The sequence below is a fragment of the Rhipicephalus microplus genome, chromosome 1 (genome assembly GCF_043290135.1).
Source record: "Rhipicephalus microplus isolate Deutch F79 chromosome 1, USDA_Rmic, whole genome shotgun sequence".
NCBI classification, from domain to species: domain Eukaryota; kingdom Metazoa; phylum Arthropoda; class Arachnida; order Ixodida; family Ixodidae; genus Rhipicephalus; species Rhipicephalus microplus.
The window spans coordinates 149014721-149035567 of record NC_134700.1 but is presented as its reverse complement, the minus strand read 5'-3'; the positions used below and the strand labels follow the sequence as shown (position 1 = coordinate 149035567).

The 20847-nt window shown below is 46.3% G+C and overlaps 1 protein-coding gene across 7 annotated transcripts in view; it reads left to right on the top strand.

The window, feature by feature from the left end:
• The window catches only part of Ziz (dedicator of cytokinesis protein Ziz), a 244578-nt gene that overhangs the window by 90688 nt on the left and 133043 nt on the right, over positions 1–20847 (top strand). For all 7 annotated transcript variants that reach the window (XM_037429548.2, XM_075887464.1, XM_037429549.2 and 4 more), the window contains exons 2-4: positions 4914–5030; positions 19375–19547; positions 20259–20331. In XM_037429548.2, the coding sequence (XP_037285445.2) occupies positions 4914–5030; positions 19375–19547; positions 20259–20331 (363 nt within the window). The remainder of the gene's footprint in view (positions 1–4913; positions 5031–19374; positions 19548–20258; positions 20332–20847) is intronic.

The window sequence follows — 20847 nt, the reverse complement described above, 5'->3', positions numbered from 1 at the left end:
CGTCATCAACTGCCCGCGCGGTTCAGTTGGGAACATCTTCTTTGCGTGGCTTACGCATATCCTCCGTTTTGGCACGCCTTTGACGTTCACACCTGCCTGTTTTGTTTTTTTCACCGGCTTAAACGACAGTGTACGGTTTTGTGAGGGACGTGCGAGATCTTCATTGGCATTTTCAAACACGGCGTACAAAGTAACTGTTTCGCCCGACTAACTTTGTATGTAATGGACAGTTAACCAAGTTTTGCTAGTAACGTTAACCAAAGATTCGCACTTCTTTTCTTTTTAAACGGTGCCACAGACTATTTTCAGTGTTCTAACTTCTGTCAGGATCTGTCGCGACATGACTAGAAAGTTGCAGAAGAGCCCATGCTACTGAACATACAGCTGTGGCCCACTACACCTACATGAAAAGTCTCGGGCTCCAAGCGACGTCTGCGTTTCCATTGATGACCTCGTTGCGAGCGGTCACTTTGGAGTGCGTTGCAATAATCATCGTTTATCATTGGGCATACAGGTTCGCGCTCGTGCGTATATATATATATATATATATATATATATATATATATATATATATATATATATATATATATATATATATATATATATAGTTTGAGCTCGAAATGAACTCGTGTGCATCAACGGCGCCATATAAGGGCAGTGAGCGGTTAAATAGAAGTTGAATACCTGTCACGATTTGACGTTTCAATGCAGAACGAAGCTCTCACCCAATGATTTACCATTTACCCTGTTCTGCACCAGCTTATTCGATTTTTTTTTGATGCCGGCAAATTTCTTAATTTTGTCACCCCGCCTACCCTTCTGCACTACTCGGCTACGTATCCCTTGGCGACTTTGGCGAACATTCCGTCGCTCTGTTTTAGATTCCGCTTTTATTATTATTATTATTATTATTATTATTATTATCGTCCTTGTCTATAATTAATGCATTCTACTTTTTGTTACGTCCATGGCAATATGTGTGGCAAGCCATCACCTTGCTTACTGCCTCTCCGTATGCATGCGTATGCATGAATCTTACACAGGTGTATGTTTCCCTTAACTTCAACTAGAGTATCGTTTGTACCTGTTTTTGTGCCTGTCATTTTTCATTCATGTATACAGAATCATTCTGGCGTTCAATCCGTCGTAAAATGTATAGCATACGGGGACTCAAAGAAAAGCGTTGGCGAGTGGACTAGTGATCATAATAAGCGGGTGCGCTTTGATCGAGGCTGATGTCTTACTCACATCGCTAATTGACGGCATGTAGCGCTGCGCTTAAAGTACACAGTTAAGATACACTGTTCGTCTTATCTTTAATTGTTTTAATTATGAATGTCGTTACATCCGCTAACGAACGATATATGGCTTGACTGGACTGTGGAAAAGCATTTGATTCACTGCACCGCGAAAAGGGAGTTTCAAGTATTTGCCTTTATCTGCTCTATTTTACACGCCTGATCACGACTGACGTCTGGGTGATCGAGTTACCTGCACATGTATGGCAACTATAGAAACAAAAAAAAAACAATGTAAGAGCCCTCGCCCTATCGGGAAAAGGGGGGGGGGGGGGCAAGTGAAGCTTCACATATATCGGTTTCCTTCCTTTCTATTTCTTTCTTTCTTTCTCAATGCAAATTGTCCCCGCCTAATTTTTTTCCCTTTCTCCATGCCGGCAAATGGGACCTTTACATCCACGCGTTTAGCAGCGCAACGCTTCGATTGCTGCGCGAAACAACGACGGTTGTGCGTTCGTATCCACGCAGCAATGAAACGTGGCAACTTGAAATGACAAGTGACCTCGATCAAAGATCGTATTGCCACATCAAAAACGACCAATCGCCTACAAGACCAGGATCGAGAGAGCATCGGTTATTGGAAAACGGCGCATGTACAAGTACGCCTGTCACCGGTACACATTCGATGGTCGCTTTTCTTTACAGAATATTGCCTGTATTTGGCTTTCTCGCTGGAAAAAATCCGCTACGTGGGCAACTAAGTGGGCGTTCCTGTATTGTAGATGGCCGTTTGTTTTTTTGACCCGCATCTAGTGTTAATTAGACTTCTCCCCCTTAGTATATAATACTCTAACTCGTTGATCACTTTTTTTCAAAACACATCGCGCGAGTGATTCTGTCATCATTTCATTTGCCGAGCGAGTCCCGCAACCTTGAAAGACTTCCTGCCAAGGCGTCGCTGCCGACAGTTATCCGCTTCGCATAGAGAAATTAAAGCGGAAGACGTATATCAAAGCAATGGATAGAGCGGACGGCCGTTACAGATTTGCGCTCATGTGGGCATGGAAATGGCGTGTCTTGTGTAACTGTCGCCGCTGAAGTTGAGTAATTCCTAGCGAACGCCCTTTTAGTTGGCGCTTTTGCTGCTCGTTTGCAATACTTCAAAGGCGATAGCAACTACTATAGAGTTGGCTGCAAGGTCTGTTTGTGAAGAATAAATGCGTTTTGGCCTTGTGTATACTTTGCGCAGTAACATTTCCATTTTTTTCGCGATGATTTTACCAAAAAAACAAAAAGGTGCCCGTGGGCTTTCCAGTGTACTTCGAAAAGGTGCTCTCACTTATCTGTTTCGTGTGCAGGTTCTCAACGGCCAACGAACCTCGTGTTTATTATTCCTGCATTCATCAATATTTCAACATTACCATGGTTGCGTTAGCCATCAGCCCGTCTCGGTAGGCTAGTGGATGTGATGCTCGACTTCTGGCCCGCAGGTCGCGGGTTGAAATCCTGGCTGCGGCTCTGCATTTTCGATTGAGGCGAAGATGTGTTTGAGGCCCTAAACCGCCCCCCCCCCAAACACACACACACACACACACACAAGCAAAACGAAAAAAATTGTGAGTCATCATTGCTTGGTGATTTTATGTACAGAGTTACTGTGTGGCCCAGAACTTTGGATAAGAAAACTAAAGTGTATTTTAATATTAAGCGTACTTCGATGAAATCGAAATGCTGGAGGCTTGGTGCCAGAGGGCCGTGTACTCCGTGTCACGTCAAAGAAAACCAGATGGACACCAGAGATTTGGGCTAGTTGGTGGGGTAGAGCTTGTGCATGCGTCTTAGCAAGCGCAGCGGAACAAACGCAAGAGAAAGGGACGTGTTAACAGGATGGGCGTCCGTCCCGTTTACGTCTCTCTTTAGTTTGTGTTTTGTTCCGCTGCGCTTTGTGCTAAGATGCACAACTTATCCAGAGATCTCCACTATACAGCGTCGCTTGTAGCTTAAGTCGCATCGAGTCGTTAAACATCGTATAACAACCACGAAGAGTAGAAAAAAAAGTACGTCCTGATTCAAGTCTCGGTCGTTCGCTGCTATAGTTACGCAGCGCGATTGCTCTCACTGAGACTGGGCTATGACTGAGTGTGCGCGCGTGTGCTGCCGAATGGGCTGTTTATCTCTCTTCCCTCTCTGCTCTTTGGATTTCATCTTCCCCATCCCCCTCCAATGTGCAGGGTAGCAAACCGGCTGCCGATAGGGTGCATGGTTAACCTCCTTGCCGTTCTTTTCCTCCTATTTTCCTTCCTTCCTTCCTTGCTTTCACTTACCCAAGACGCAAACTCATGTTACTTGCTGCAGAAGTTACGCGAGTGTGTATTAGTATATGCACTGAGTGTACGACTGCTCAATCTCCGAGCTAGCGTTGAGCGATCACCATTAGAGCAAGAAGCAGCTATAGTAGTTTATATACTATATTGCCGGGCACAGCCATTTTTTTTTTCTCATTCGTTTTTTCTTCCTGCTATGTTGCTCTTCCTTTCTATGTACGCTCGAATGGTCACTTCTACTTTCCCACGGCCGAAATGGCGGTCCTTGCCCCGGCCCCCCACATTATACGCTCGCAGCAGCACTCGGCTGCATCGCATGCTCTGGCCCTCGCTGTACCCACAGCGTATACACTATACGTAGACGATCGAACGCGTTTCTCCCACTTCGCTTAATTTCTTACGCGCTCTTGCGCTGGCGATTCTATTTCTGCGGTTAGTAATGACTTCGCGGACGTCCAGCGTTTTTCGAAGACGGCCCTGCCGTTGGGTGTGGCCCCCGTGTGCGGGCACTTCCTGCTTTCTTAATCAGCTCTTCCGAGCGCGCGCCGTTCTTGCCTTTCGCTTCGTGACTCGAATCTAATCATCCGGTGGCGTCGCCAAACGGGCCGAGGGAGTTAGCCAGCCACACTCGATAACTCGCATACTTTCGTATTTGCCCGCTCTATCTAGCGTGACGCCTTCTATTTGTTGAATTTTGATCTGTGCGAACGGAGGAACTCGATATGTTTCGAGAGGAAATATTGTAACCTCGGCACCCTCGGATGCCGTCGCTCATTAAGCCAGCAAGCCAGTAAGAGGATATATATATATATATATATATATATATATATATATATATATATATATATATATATATATATATATATATATATATATATATATATATATATATATATATATATATACTCGCGAAGCTGCATGCATTAGTAAGTTGCTGCGACCACGTACGCGTGATCTGCATAAATTAAAAAGTTGATTAATCTAGAATAATTATAGAACGTGCTTGACCTACATACGCTTCGTGTATTCGCTGTGGTTTATCGTATACGTGCATTAGCGTGTGTGCTGGCGATTTCGGAGGAAAGCTACGCGGAAATTTAATAATTATGCAAAGGCATTTTCATGTGCGTGTGTGCGAGTATATGTAAAGGCTATGCGGGCAAAAAAAAAGACTGAATATTGTACCGCATTCTCCAACTCTTCCCGACCTTCTTCTGCCTCTGAGAATTCTCTTCTACGGTATAGTGCGTTTACGTTTTCGTTATTTTTTTTTATTCTTATTTTTTCTTCTTCAGTTTGACTGCTTGCATAACTAACGACGCCCTTCTCTACTTCTGTTGTTCAACCGCAGGTGCGGCACCAGCTGGTGGAGCCCCTGGACTACGAGCAGTTCGTGTCCAAGAACAAGACCATCCTGCACAATGACCCTCAACGGGAGATGCTGTTTTTTCCCCCGGACGACATCTCGGTGAGCATTGTGTAAATGCATTCTGTCGATATTCAGTGGTCGATATTCTCAGACATGTGTCCTAAAATAATGATTGATCTGTCAGAGTATGGGTTTATGCAGACATGTATCGCATTGCTGTTAACTACTAAATAAACTTGCCCTGTGGAACTACGTGTCTTCGGTTAGTTAAAAAAAAAGTTGTGGGGTGGATTACAAGACTATGCGTACCCTTCTCTCAATGCATGTAGAATACGAGCAGCCCTGTATTGGCATTGCTTGAGGAAAGCGTACATTGCACTATGGAAAGGAGAATACGTGTCGACATTACAACACCCGGATGTTGGTTCTCTCTGCATTGTTAGGCATTTGTAGATCCAAATGGAGAGAGGAGGAGGCGGCTTTGTTTGGAATTAGTCTCTGGCTGCATTATTTTCAAGATAATAAAAAATAATAATTTTGGCTATGGTCCTGTAGTGCGGCTCATCGAACCACCCGTTGAACATGGTAGGACCATATCCAAATTGATTCGTTATACAGTCGTATGCAGTATATTGAGGTCAAGTCATCATATACTGACTATGCAGAAGATTCGAATGATCCAATGAACAATGAATATTTTAACTTTAGGTACAAGTCGAAATGGCTTGCGGAAACAAGCTGCGTACACTAACGTAGTCACCGCTGGTGAAAGGGACATTCTCCGTGAAACACGCAAAAAAAAAAAGACTTAGACCAAATTTTCGGATTACAGAGTCATTTCGAATATTATCGTATATAGTATGTCCTCTGGGGAGCATCGACTGTAGAATAATGCTCACCGTGTATCATATAATGCTTTATTTGTTTATGCGAAATTTTTGCCGAAACGGGACGTGCCCGTTTTGCTCATTTCCGGAAAGAACGGGAGCATCCAAAGGGGAGTGATTATCGCGACGGCGCCTATACAGTCCGGTATATATGAGCGATTAGCGAAACTGTGTCGACCGGTCTCCTAATCGTCAAGCGCAGCTTGACGACCGAAACTTGTCGATTAAGCAGATGACTCTGGCGAATAGGCTTCCACTCATTCGGTCGTTGAGTAGAATGCAAGACCTAGGGGTCGCCTCAATCGCGCGGCGACGATTTAAAAAAAAAAAAAAAACAGGCACGCGCGGTATAGTTTTCAGCGTCGAGTCGAACGCTGCGTACGTTTCTTAATCTGCGCGACATTAGATTCCTATGGGGATGTATTAGGCATATGTGTCGTATACTTCTTACGCCCGATACGCTCGTATTAAAGCGCTCGTATTAAAGCGGATAAGCCTCGTATTAAAGCGGACGGCTTGGACGGTACGTTAATACATTGACGGGGGGAAACGGGGGGGGGGGGAGTAAAAAAAGTACGTTGGCCTACAAATTTGCGTCGACTGTTCGCTCAGCCGTCGCTAATACCGCGCGCGATTGACCCATATTTTCGTCTATATTAGCCGCTGTATAGATATGCTCGCCTTTGCCACAAACCGTTCTTCTTGTTATTCATCGAGTTCATTTTTTTTTTCTGTACGTTATGCCAGTGCACGTTAAAGAACACCAGATAGTCGAAATTTCCGGAGCCCTCCACTACGGCGTGTCTCATAATCATATCGCTGTTTTAGCGCGTAAGACCACACGAATAGTTAATAATAATAATAATAATAATAATAATAATAATAATAATAATAATAATAATAATAATAATTATTATTATTATTATTATTATTATTATTATTATTATTATTATTATTATGCTGCTGCTGCTGCTGTAGCTACACTTGTTCTCTGCGGGAGATCGAGTGAATTTCGTGCCTGTGCGTACGGTGTATGTACGCCATACACGGCTGCGAGCTAGCTGCTGGTCTTGCTTTTCTGATACTCGTTTGAGGGTTCGTCTTCTTAAGATAACCGAGAATGAATTAATGGCTAAGCTGTCCTATCGGAAAAACCCTGTCTTCGAAGTACAGGTAAGGATTTCTTTGTTTTGTTTGTTTGTTTATTGTTGCTCGAACTCTTCCAACGGTATGATAGCATTGTTTTTCGAGTGGCATTCGGCTATGCCTCTCCCCCCCCGCTTCCCCCTCGACTGCCCTTGTATACCTGCGTCCTTATTCTACTCGAACGGGGTTTAGAGAACGAAGTTTGCGGCTATCGCGACGTGTTCCCGGAGATCGAGTTCAACGGCTCTCATCTGTATTTAGTTTGGTGTTTGTACGAGTCCGCGGTTCTTTGTTTTCTTTCCACAACGCACACAGACGCCACCGATTGTGCGTATAGCTATAGCCGGGACGAAAACGGCTGTCTTGCGCGCTATCTGTGCACAGTAGCGCACGAGAAGCGGTGGCAACGAGTCCATGGAGGGGGGGGGGGGGGCTGCAGAGCGAGAAACCTGTTTCGTGGGATTTTGCGAGCGCGTTCTAAACGACACGCGTTGATCTCATTGCTCTATTTCTGTTTCATCTTTTCATTAACTATGTGGCCGCGAAGCTCACTGGATCCTTCGTTCGCTTATTTTAGCCGGGCTGCTCGTAATGGTCGAAGGAGAGGGTGGCTCTTATCCTAAGCGTGTTGTTCTTGAGCGGTCTCCCCCGTGCTACAACATGTCGTGTCATTTTTTTGTGGTGTACTCCTTTGCGTGTAAACATGTCTTACATCGCTCTTTCTTTAGAGCACTGGCCGAGTCTGCAGAAGTCGCTTTAATTGGCGTCGTGTACGGCGTCTACACCGTTCCACCGCGCGCCCCCCTTGCCGAATGGGGAAACTGGGTTTACTGCGTTGCCAGTTTTGCGCGTGTTGCGAAAGCGAGCGGGTTTTATTGAGCATTGTCGCGGTGTTTTTATCTAGCGAGAGTACGCACATGTAAACGAAGACCATTAACAGATAGAAAATATCGAGAAATAAGTGTTGAAAGACATGGAGTATATAGGGTTGTACTACTGCAAGGTATCGCTTGCCAAGAAGAGTGCGCGCGCATATATATATATATATATATATATATATATATATATATATATATATATATATATATATATATATATATATATATATATATATATATATATATATATATATATATATATATATAGGGGAAAGAAGTGTTATTTAAGGGCTCTTGTTTCCGTGTTTCGATACAATATTAATGAGATCTAACAAAAGTTATTAGACCCAATTGTAATGTAAATGTGAAGAAAGAAAAGTGGCTGAAAAGATAACTTGCCGTGAGCAGGAACCGAACCGTTAGGTTATATACGAAGAACTATTGTACGTTTGGCCCATTGGGAAAACATCTTCAATATATATATATATATATATATATATATATATATATATATATATATATATATATATATATATATTCGTGCCTAACGAGATACGTGGGATTAAAATACTAAGGAGAAAATATTATTATTATGTTTCTGCTGTTACCATTCACATTTACAAAGGCGCCACGCTTGCCGCGAGTAGTTTGATAAGCGGGTAAACGCGCCGAGGGCAAACGCGCATGGCGACGCCAAGTGAACTTTCCGCGCCATACGCGGTGACGTCAGATTTCGAAGGCGTCCACTACGTCCATACATATAGTTTTTAAGCTGTAGAAATGGAGGACATTGTCCCCTGAAAAGGCCGGAGCTTTAACATGCCAAGTTTCAGAAATTTTCATTGGGCCAGTGTGTCCGAAATACGCAAAAATGCTCGTTTAAATCTGTGACGTCAAGGCGGGGCTTTCGGCGCGAAATGAAAAATAAAGCTCTGGCCTTGATGTTTTCCTCTATGTGAAAAGCTATGATGGTGAAATTAGGGACATCGGAGTTTTGGGAGGGCAGTTTACTTGTCTAAACAGGTCTATTGTTTCACTTTAATGTCGCTGTGATTGCTTTCCATCACTTGCACAATATATATTTTGGATCAATCATACGAAAAGGTGGGCGCGTAAAAAACCGGCACAGACAAAAACGACGCATCCCAGACTCACAAACATGAGTACTCACAAACTCGGATTTCTGTCGTTGCAGGTTTGGGATTTGGTCGGTCGCAGTTCTATCAATGATGATTACGGCATTTTAATTACCTTTAATAAATCGATTACCTAATCAGTGGCTTATTTGCTATTTAAACTTTATAATAGGAGACGCAGCTTGCGGTGTTGTAATTTGGCTAGAGATATTGCATATAAACGACTGCCAGCAGCCGCGTGCCGATGCTCGTGTTCAGAAATCGGGGGCATTCAGTATTTGTTTCCTTATGCTAACACTTCACGAGATGCTGATCGGTAAACATTACATAGCGGGCCGCGTGCAGTAGTGAAGAAATCAGGCGCGTAGCCGGGGCCTGATTTCTCCCTCCTTTATCCACAAAAACACCCCCCTTCATGCGAAGGAGGGTGTTTTACCGATGGTAAGTGATAAAATAGGTATATTTTAAGGTTTTCAACAAGTGCTCCGCTACGCCCTTCCGAAAAAAACTTCTTGGCTACGAGTGTGGGAGAAATATTTGAGAATGGAAAAAACAGGCACTCACCAACCACACGGCGATGAGTGTCACACCGGTCCCGTTAATTAGGGAGGCGATCGCCGGGCTAATTCCAAGGGCCGAAGTATTGGCCCTTCGAACCGCACCACGAAAGCGTGGACAATTTAGAAGTGGTCCTTTTTGGCGCGCCAGCGGACGCCGGCTGTGGTCCAAAGAACAAGTCAGAGCCGAGAGTTGATAAACAAAACAAATACTATATTCTCAAAAATGGCAGATCGAAAACAATACACAAGAATGCACACTCCACAATAGTTCCATACAATACGTCACCAAACAAACGACGTACTACACAGTACAATCGACCACACTTGAAACAACGGACACAGACAACAATACGCACTACAATGCAGTCGCATGCATTGAACAACCAAGACACTTAAAGACTAAAGAGATATAAAACCTATTCAGTCCAAAGTCCTTGGAACAAAAGTCTGAATGATACTCTTCCGAGAATCACTCACTCAAAGTCTAGCGTTGTTGTCGTTCCGCGCCCTTGAAGTTTCTCTTCCAGGAAACCTCGCCGAAGTTTCTCTTCCAGGAAACCTCCCGTCTTCAATAGGCCACTCTCCAAGCTTCATACTTCTTCGCCCGAACACGTCGGCTTCACACACGCAGCTGTCGCCACGCGTCTTCGCTCGATAGCGGTAAACACACTCTCTTGCCTGTAGCTCGAGTCGTCACCCCTCAGGTGGAAATCCTCTTCATCTCCTGCTTCGGCCCAACGGACAAACCTTCGCCGACTACACGGCGGTATACCCTACGCGCTCTTGCGCTAACTTCCGTCTCCTCCTGATTTCTCGTCTCGGCCGCTCGGTTAAATACCTTGCGCGCGACATTCCAGATGTTTCTTGTCGTTTCGTCGGCGCGATGCGCAGCGAAGGCTGGGGAGAGGCACGAGACCGTTCGACTGCTCTCTCCGGAGGATGATTCACTCGGTCTGACCCCGCCTCCTTCGTTCTAGAAAAATCGCGGTCTTGCTGGGCCGCCGATGTGGGGTGAGGAGGATCGTCTGCGAAGCCGTGCTTCTGCGGGGAGAGCGCGCGCCCGGGAGCCCTGGATGTTGGCTTTCTTTTTTTTTTTCTTTTTACCTCGCGGCGTTTCTGCCGCCCGTTGTCGCAAGGATTTGGCGGCGCGCTCTTGTTTAGCGCTCGTTCTGTGACACTGCCCCCCATTTTAAGAATATTATCTCATAATATTCAGAACCACACAAACGAGCGCTAACAGTCACCACACATTCTCACAGACTGTAACACAATCCGTCGCTCATGACACTTCACATTCACAATATATCTCTCAATACAATCGTACATTGTAGTTCAATTCCACAACACATGAAATATAGCCACAGGTACATGCCTACAACACTTCATCACACATTCTAAACAATACAAACGTACAAAGTTCTGTCTATCCAACAATTATACAACACTATACATCACACCATCACACAGAACACTGACTCACTCGACGTACACTCGAGACACAGGATAACAAGAACATTAACACAACATATGTCACTCAGCCCTGCCGAACACATTCTGATTCCACCTCAGCACCTATCTTGAGTACTTCGAACAGCGCTTGCGCCCCCTTTTGCGGTGCTCGCTCGATCTCTTCTTGTGCTTCCACGTTCTTTTTCGGCGAGCCCTTTCCAACGACGATATCTGAGGCGTCGTCTCAGCCATCGTTGTCTCTTCCGACACCGTTAACGCGTCATTACATTCGACGGGTCCTGTCTGTTTATTTACCCGCTTGATCATGCCTCTACATTTTTCCCGGCTGGCCAACTCCGTCTCCTTTACACTGTCAGTCGGTTGAGGTCGTGCCGACGTACGTCCAGTTGCTCGGCCTGTGAACTTATTCGACACGATCGTCTTCTCCTTCGCTGTCTCTTGCGCCGCAGCTTCACCTTGGGCTCTAGTGAGACCCGTCACGGGATGCTCCTCCCCTGTGTCTCGTGGCCGCTGTGTTGGCGAGGGCTCTATCTTCGGGTCTTCTCCCAAACATTCTGGATCACTTGGCCCTCGCGCCCCGTCGATGTTTCCGATGACAAGGTCATACAGGGGGGTCGTCATGCATAAAGCAGTAACCTTCCCGCTGAAGTACGGGGTTTCCACCTCAATCTCTGCTTCGGGAAGCATCCGGACTGTACGGTCAATTAAGCAAACCGGTTTCGTTTTGCCTGTTAACTCCCTTTCCCGTACCAAATCTCTCCGCACGATAACAGTGGAGCTACCGGTATCTCTTAATACCGTAATCTTTTTGTCTGCAACTTTTCCAGGCAGCGTTGGCATTCCTTTCGTAACACCGGTTGGCTGTTTTGACATTACAGCACCGACAATAGGAATTTTCTCCCCATTTTTCAATTCTACGAATCCGTCGGTGACGACATTATTATCGGATTTCGGTGCTGCTTGCACACAGGATACCTGGTGAGTTTGACTCACTCCGTTTCGACATGCATCTGCTTTGTGCCCAGTCTGACCACACTTAAAACATTTCACTACCGTAGGGCTCGTAAAGATTGTTCGACAGTTTTTCGCGCGATGACCCACTCGGTTGCACAGAAAACATCGCGGAATGCTCTCTGGTGCACGCTTCTTTTCTTCGGGAGCCAATTTCTTCGAATCATCAGAACACTCCTTCTTGACCCTGGCCAAATTAGTGCCACCTTGCGCTTCCAAGAATTGATCAGCCAATTCAAGCATGTTTTCAAGTGAGTCAGCCTTCCTCTCTTTTAAGTACAATGACAGGCTTGGGTGGCAACTAGTAAGAAATTGTTCTCTAATTAGCAGCTCTCTAAGCTCATCGTACTCCTGCGCTGTCCCTGAAAGTTCAATCCATCTGTCGAAATAATGGCTAAGTCGGGCGGCGTACTGTGTAGCCGTCTCACCATCAGCTGGCTTTCCTGTCCGAAATCTGTCCCGGAATCCTTCTACGGTAAATCTAAATCGCTTCAGCAAAGCAGCTTTCACCTTTGCATAGTTGGCTGCATCGGTCGGCGTCAGCCTACCGTACACGCTGAGCGCTTCACCACTCAAGCAAGTACTCAAAGCAGTTGCCCATTGATGTTCTGGCCAATTCTGGCTCTTCGCAATCGTCTCGAATCGGTGAAGGTACGCGTCAAGGTCGTCCTTCCTTTCATCAAACGCCACGAGCAGCTTGCTTGGGTTCAAGCGGAAGCCATGATCTTCCCGTTCACTGCTTTCAACTCTAGGTTGGACGGGAGTTTCACTTCGCTGTTGCAAACGGAGTCGCTCGAGTTCTATCTCGTGCTGTCGCTGCCGTTCCCTTTCCTCTCTTTCTTCTTTCGCCCTCTCAGCTGCCAGTCTTTCTCTCTCCAGCTCCAACTTCAATTGCTGCTCTCTTTCTTCTCTCGCCCTTTCGGCTGCCAACTTTTCTCTCTCCAACTCCAACTTCAATTGCTGCTCTCTTTCTTCTTTCAGCTGTCGCTCCTTTGCCTCTCTTTCTTCTTTCGCCCTTTCAGCTGCCAACCTCTCTCGTTCCAACTCAGCTGCTTTTTCTTCCTTGGCCCTCTCTGCTGCCAACCTCTCTCTCTCCAACTCAGCTTCTTTTTCCGCTTTGGCTCTTTCGACCGCCAACCTCTCTCGTTCCAACTCAGCCGCTTTTTCTTCCTTGGCTCTCTCAGCTGCCAACCTATCTCTCTCCACCGCCTCTTTCTCCTTCTGGCTTACCCACTTCCGTAGTTCGGCGCCAGAAAGACCCATCTTCTCACCAAGAGCTACTAACTTTTCGAGATCCATTGTGTCTCGCAAATAAAACCTTGCCGCGTGCAAAAAGTATCTGCCTAAATCAGTCTATCGGAACACTCCCCTGCACTCGTTAACGAGAACACTGAACAACACACAAAATCGTTCCGATAGCACTATCAACAACTCGAGGCTCTTTCCCACTACTTTGGACACACTGTGCACCAAAAGGTCCTGTATCGCGGACGCCAGATTAATTGTCACACCGGTCCCGTTAATTAGGGAGGCGATCGCCGGGCTAATTCCAAGGGCCGAAGTATTGGCCCTTCGAACCGCACCACGAAAGCGTGGACAATTTAGAAGTGGTCCTTTTTGGCGCGCCAGCGGACGCCGGCTGTGGTCCAAAGAACAAGTCAGAGCCGAGAGTTGATAAACAAAACAAATACTATATTCTCAAAAATGGCAGATCGAAAACAATACACAAGAATGCACACTCCACAATAGTTCCATACAATACGTCACCAAACAAACGACGTACTACACAGTACAATCGACCACACTTGAAACAACGGACACAGACAACAATACGCACTACAATGCAGTCGCATGCATTGAACAACCAAGACACTTAAAGACTAAAGAGATATAAAACCTATTCAGTCCAAAGTCCTTGGAACAAAAGTCTGAATGATACTCTTCCGAGAATCACTCACTCAAAGTCTAGCGTTGTTGTCGTTCCGCGCCCTTGAAGTTTCTCTTCCAGGAAACCTCGCCGAAGTTTCTCTTCCAGGAAACCTCCCGTCTTCAATAGGCCACTCTCCAAGCTTCATACTTCTTCGCCCGAACACGTCGGCTTCACACACGCAGCTGTCGCCACGCGTCTTCGCTCGATAGCGGTAAACACACTCTCTTGCCTGTAGCTCGAGTCGTCACCCCTCAGGTGGAAATCCTCTTCATCTCCTGCTTCGGCCCAACGGACAAACCTTCGCCGACTACACGGCGGTATACCCTACGCGCTCTTGCGCTAACTTCCGTCTCCTCCTGATTTCTCGTCTCGGCCGCTCGGTTAAATACCTTGCGCGCGACATTCCAGATGTTTCTTGTCGTTTCGTCGGCGCGATGCGCAGCGAAGGCTGGGGAGAGGCACGAGACGGTTCGACTGCCCTCTCCGGAGGATGATTCACTCGGTCTGACCCCGCCTCCTTCGTTCTAGAAAAATCGCGGTCTTGCTGGGCCGCCGATGTGGGGTGAGGAGGATCGTCTGCGAAGCCGTGCTTCTGCGGGGAGAGCGCGCGCCCGGGAGCCCTGGATGTTGGCTTTCTTTTTTTTTTCTTTTTACCTCGCGGCGTTTCTGCCGCCCGTTGTCGCAAGGATTTGGCGGCGCGCTCTTGTTTAGCGCTCGTTCTGTGACAATGAGCACTGTTCGAATTCGAATCTATAAACATGCATTACTCCTGGTAAAGTGTTTGATTTAATTTAGGATATGTCGTTTTCAAATGCCAAGCATTTCTTACCAAACTTTGGCGACTTTGACCGTATTTATCTATTTGTATATCGATCTAGCCGCCTACAACATTTAGCTCTCCTGGCCGTTGCGAAAATGGTGTCTGTAGCAAAATTGGTATGGCATGACATGGCTGTATGTCGAGCATAAATGACTGGCCATAACATGGAAATCATGACATGTATGTCATGAATGTCATATGAGTTCTATTTCATGGTCTTCCTGCTCTTGCGATGGTTTCATTCACATGACTTGTTGCAAAACCGGTATGGTATGACATGACTACATGGCGAACACAAGTGACAGACCCTAACGTGGAAATCATGACATACATGTCATGTAAGCCATGGCTACACGTCATGGTGCGCTCGCGGTCGTTTCGCTAGCTTCAAATGTACACAATTTCGTATTAAGTGACGTGAATAGACGACGAACACAAATGCCAGGCGCAAACATGATAATCATGTCATGGAAGTAATGTACGGCATAATTTACGTCAGCCTCGTAACGTTGTGCTGATTTTAAAGTGACATATCAACCTTCCTCATTCGTGCTTCGCATATCATCGGCACTGTACGTTGGATCTGTCTTTTTTTTTTTTTTGCTCGACGGATTGTCACCGTGCCCGACGTTTTCACAGAAGTATGCGCTGTATGTTGAGCGTTTATGTTTGCAGCGAAAAACCTATTCTTTTGCAGCGTGCTAGACAAGACACCCAGTTTCGCGCGCAGATATGGCAAGTGAGGTTATTCGCCTTTTGTATACACGCTTTTGTTTTCCGAGTTTTGTACATTTATTGGAGCTCTGTCTAACACTTACCCTCAATTAGAAGGGGGCGCTGCTGAAGTCATCGCCCTGGAGTTACTGTATATGCTACCTTTACCTAAAGGTAGCATAACTCTACATCGCCCTGCTGTCTCGGCGGCCTAAACTTAAGATACTCGATCCAGCGGCTGGCGTTACGCCTTTGAGCGCTGCTGACCTCTCACACCTCGAAGGCTGGACGGAGCATGAATGTGACGTGACCACTGCTCAACGGGCCCGATTGGAAGAAAATTTCGCGTTTCGCGAGCGAAGCTGTGGCGCGGCATACGCGCTGAAAATCATCAAGAACCCGATTTCGTGCCACAGTTTTTGGGTACTCGCTCGCAGGATTGTTCGAAGGAAATGGCTCGATTTCGCGCCATGGGGGGGAAAAAAGATAGATAGCTATCGTCGTCGCTGGCCGTGCGTGGCTCTTCTCACACGCGCGCCTACCGTGTCATGCCACGGCCGCTTGATGAAAGAGTCAGTCAGCGGCCGTGGTCATGCGAAGGATGAAAAAGAAAACCGAAATACCGCGATTGCAAGTTCGGGTGTTGCGCGCACCTCAACCTCGGGCCGTCGTCCTCGTCAGCAGAGCGGGTCACCGATCCCGGAATGGGTCAATCGATGCCTGTGAGGTCCCCTCGCGCAGATGGCCGACATTCGGACACGCCGTGGCTAGATGCGCATGCATGCACGCGCCCACAGGCGAGAGGGCGTGACGTCTGGCCAGATTGCCCCGCCGCCGCGATCCGAAACGTCCCTAAAGACTCGGGAAAACAAGGGGGTGGGACGGAAAAAAAAGGCAAGGTAAGCGACAGTCTCGGAGTTATTCATTGTTGCAGGGTGCAGCACTACGAAAGGGTTTGTGAGCAGATTGCCCCTCCACCCGCGGCCTAATGGTGGAGGGCAGGGCGAGCCTATATACATATCAACACGAAGAGGGAAAGAAAGTAGTAGTTTGACTTTTACCTTGCAGTGTCATTACACTGTGTCGAAGCGTGCGGCCGATGAAGAAGAGTGCAGAAACGGCGTCCATTATACTTCCTCTGTTGTTTGTTAGTTTTAATGTTCCGCGCCTGAAATGGTCTGGGCCGTGCGAATCCTAGCGATTTCACAAATTATGGGACTCTCGACAGAGGATTGGCCTTTCGACTTGGATATGCGTCCCGGGTCATTCGAGGTCGTGACCGGCACTCCGGATATGGAGCATGAGTAGTAAGAAGTGTACTGTTTGATATGTCTGCATTCTTTCAAAGAGGTCACGTGCATGCTCGCAAACACTTGTCCCGCCATATCCCGCCCTCGCGCTTGCATATATTCTTCAATTCGAGGGTATTGCCGGGCGACCATTTTTACCGATACCTTCACGAAATAGCGCCCGGCGTGTCGGCGTCTGTATAGACGGTTTTCCGCAGCGGTGAACGGGCGCTGCCACGTTCGAACGCGTGATCTGATGGCCTTCTCCTTTCCTCCTTCGCCGTCGCCACTCCCGGGTTGAAGGCCAGCGAAGCGGGCAGCTTCTTGCGCCGCTCGTTTCTCACCACACGCCACATCGCGGCCGCGCCGCCGAGAAAAAGGCCGTGGTGCTTCAGTGCGGTGGCGCCATCTAGTTTTGCTTAAAAAAAAAAACTACCTGCGGAAAATCGTCAATACAGCCCACAAAAACGTTTCTGGTACTATGCTTCAGTGCAGTTGGCACAGTGCCAGACATCCGCGAACCGTAAACGCTGGACGCGCTCGGCGCTTTTCTCGTGATGTCTCGCGAAAGTGAAAGTATCCCCGAATGTGATATATCGAGATACCGCGACGTGCCAACATTGCCGGTTTACTCCTGCATGCTTCTCCGCGCACCCGGTGGGTCCCGTGTGCGGCGCAATGCAAGCTGCTATCGCACCTGAACTTAAATAGAACATCACGGCGACGGCGTATTTTCGCCTCGAGCGACCTCACAATTGTTACCGTAATAAAGTAATGAGGGCGATTCCCTGTGCTATTGGGCTTTCAGTTATCTTGTGCACCTTTATTTGGTGTCTGCCATAGCCCGCATGCATATGTCACAGAACAAATACCCTAAATATGAACATAAAGTTTAAGGCTAGATCGAAGATATTCTGCTAGTCACATTTGATTTCTGGTTTTGATGCATGAAATCCCAGACTTAATTTTTTTATCAGGATGTGTCTGTTAATTTTAATGGTAAGCTTTGCTAATAAAGTATGATAAATATTTCTGGCATTGTGTGATGGCATTCTTGTTGCATGAAACTGGAATTAAAACTGAAGCTAGAACAACAGCTGCTTTGTGTTCCAAGCCAAAACGAGCTAAGCTGGTGGCTTTTACAACACCCTTTCCTTTGCTGCACTTTCCATCATTATCATAATAATTCAAGTACTTTGCTTCTATTTCACTAAGTCATACAGACAATTGTCACTTTCTTTCTCTATGTACCTTTGTATATCCAACCTTGAGTCAATCCAACAGACTTATACCATTATCGTTATGTCAGGATGCCAACAAGACATCCAACTGCATGTGGACGCATTGTCACAATCGTTTCCACTACAGTGCACCATACATTTTTCTACCCAGGAAAAGCACAACCGAAGGTTCTAGTACTTGCTGTTGCTCTCTCATAAGCTGTGCACGCTGTTGCTTATTTAGTATTTTCTTCCTTTTATAATTATTGGATGCGAAGAAGCTCTGACTAGCCTGCGTAACGTTGCCCTCCGTCCGTACCGCGCTTTCCTGGCTGCAGATGTTGGGGCGGTGCTAAGTAGGGTCACGCCATCCCTTCCCTGTTTCCGCTCACCGCATGTCATCTCTTTCACTTCAATCTCTCGACCACTTGCAAAGTTCGAGCGCATATCGAAAGAACAGTCTCTCTGCGATGAAACTTACATGAAACCCAACTCGCCTCCCAAGTCTTTGCGTTTCAAACAAATGTTCACTCGAATAAATGCTAAATCGAGTTTCGCTTTACACCGTTCTTCCAGCACCCTTGTCAATCCCCGTTTAAACCGGGTCAATGCCGTGCGCATTGCTGCTGCTTTGCATTCCATCAGGGTTTCCTTCGAGGAGATGGTCTTGCTTTTTTTTGGATCATTACAGCACTTCAAGAGTATTACTGATCACCTCATCAATATAACAAGGCTCTGCGAAACGGGAGGGAGCACAGAAAAGCTGCTTACTTCACAATAGTGTATTACAGTTGTGTAGCCACCTGCCACAGTAGCCTACTCGTTATGGTGATCAACTGCTGGCTCGAAGGTCACGGGATCAAACCCTAGCTGTCGTAGCCACATTTTCCACGGAGGCAAAAGGGCTTGAGGCCCATGTACGATCAGCGTCAAATGCAACCCGAACAGCGGCTAGCCTTTGTGATAGTGTAGTGCGTGCCGTCCAGTTATCACCACTGACAGGCGTGGGCATCCTGTTCGGCAGCTTTGCGCATATATGGGTGCCTGTGCTTAGTGATAAGGGGACAGCCCGCACTATACTATCCTGAAGGCTTGCCACTGTTCGGGTTTCATTTGATGCTGATAGTACTTCGATCTAGGTGCATGTCAAAAAGCCCCAGGTGGTCGAAATTTTTAGAGCCCTGCATTACAGCGTCACTCGTAATCATATTGCTGTTTTGAGATGTTAGGCCCTAACAATTTTTATTAATACACTTGGGTTGCAATGTGTTGTAAGCTGAATCCTTGTAGGTTTTTCACTGGTCGTGGTTGCGGGGAGAAAGCAGCATGGATGCTTTCATTTATTTATGCATGTGTCGTCTCTTTTTTTTTTTGTTTTCCAGCAAGCCGTCATTCCCCGTGCCATCCGTACCACAGTGCCAACCATACCTGCCAATGTGCGCCTGCACTGCCTGCCATTGTTTGTTCGCCAGTGCATCAAGACATACACTGCTGACTGGCACAAGGTCGTGTACAAGTCGAGTGTCTATTCTGGAACGTACAAAGAGCTACTTAGGTTGGTCGAAATAATTTCACACTTCTTATCACAGTAAGTTGGCTGAAGTAAGGAGAGCCCGAGATGGGACAAGTTGTTGCAGTAGCTTTATTATTGTGGTGTACTAGAGTAGGCATTGTTACATGGCAGTCAAGTTCGTGGAAAAAAGCAGGAAACACTTCACAAGTGAATTGTCGCGCTGCACTCAACTTTTTGTGTAAGAGTGCTTGCCATAGTGCTACATTATGATGACGTGGAAAGTTGTACTTGTGGGTAGTCAACATAGGTAATTAGAACCAGAACCAAACAGCTGTGAGGGAAGGAGATGATTGAAAAAACGACAGGCATTGTCATTGGACGTAACGAATACTAAATATAAAATGTATTTTTTGCTGAAATCAGATGCAATGGATGTGTCTCTATGAGGCTGTGTGTGCAAGATGAAGCATTTTTGTAACAATGATACACTGTGAAGTACAGCAAATTTTCTTTTCTTGTGTTTCTCTAGCACTAAGTAGGAAAAGAAGGAGGCAGATATTTTTTTTTTCTCTTTAGAGACTGTGCATCATGTTTATACAGCATCATGAGACAATGTGTGATATAAATTTATATGATGGGCTATATGACGAAGAAGAATTGCTGTGGCAGCTCGTTTTCATGTAGAGTTCCATGGCTGTATGGTGTGCTACATTGCTGTGATGTCCTGTTTGGTGTTCTTTCAATATTTTCCAGTCGAATACCACGCCCTACAGACCTGCAGGACCAGGTGTACGAGGTTGACACAGAGACCGAGGTTAAGGACTCGGTGCGTCAGTTCTACTACCTTTTTTATGTTGGATAGCGCTCCACTGTGACGTAATACTGAAAGTAATGTTCGAATTTGAACTTGTTCATTTATGCAATATTTCGAACTTGTGTAGTGTTCTCTGAACCTTTTCATTTAGTTTTTGTTTTTCACACTGGCCTAGCAAGTTGGTATACTTTATACACTGGCTTTAGCACCTTTGTCATCTCGAACATTAGCTCACTATTAGCCCCGAGAACGAACACTGGCGTCGCTGCAGTCGCGGCGAAGGGACGTCACGGCACGGACCCGCCTGCTCCGCCGCTGACGCATGCAGACTCTCGCTTCTTTCCGAGCCCGCTGTGTACCTGCTCTTCAGTGATACGGTGGCGATTTCTTCTCAATTTCAAATAGTAGATTACTAAAAGTACAAAGTAAAGGTATTTATTGCTGTTAGAAGTTAACTAAGCTGCAGAAAGTATGGATCCACTTTGAAAATAAAGGTGCAGGACAGCGAGACATTAGTTGTCTTCACCA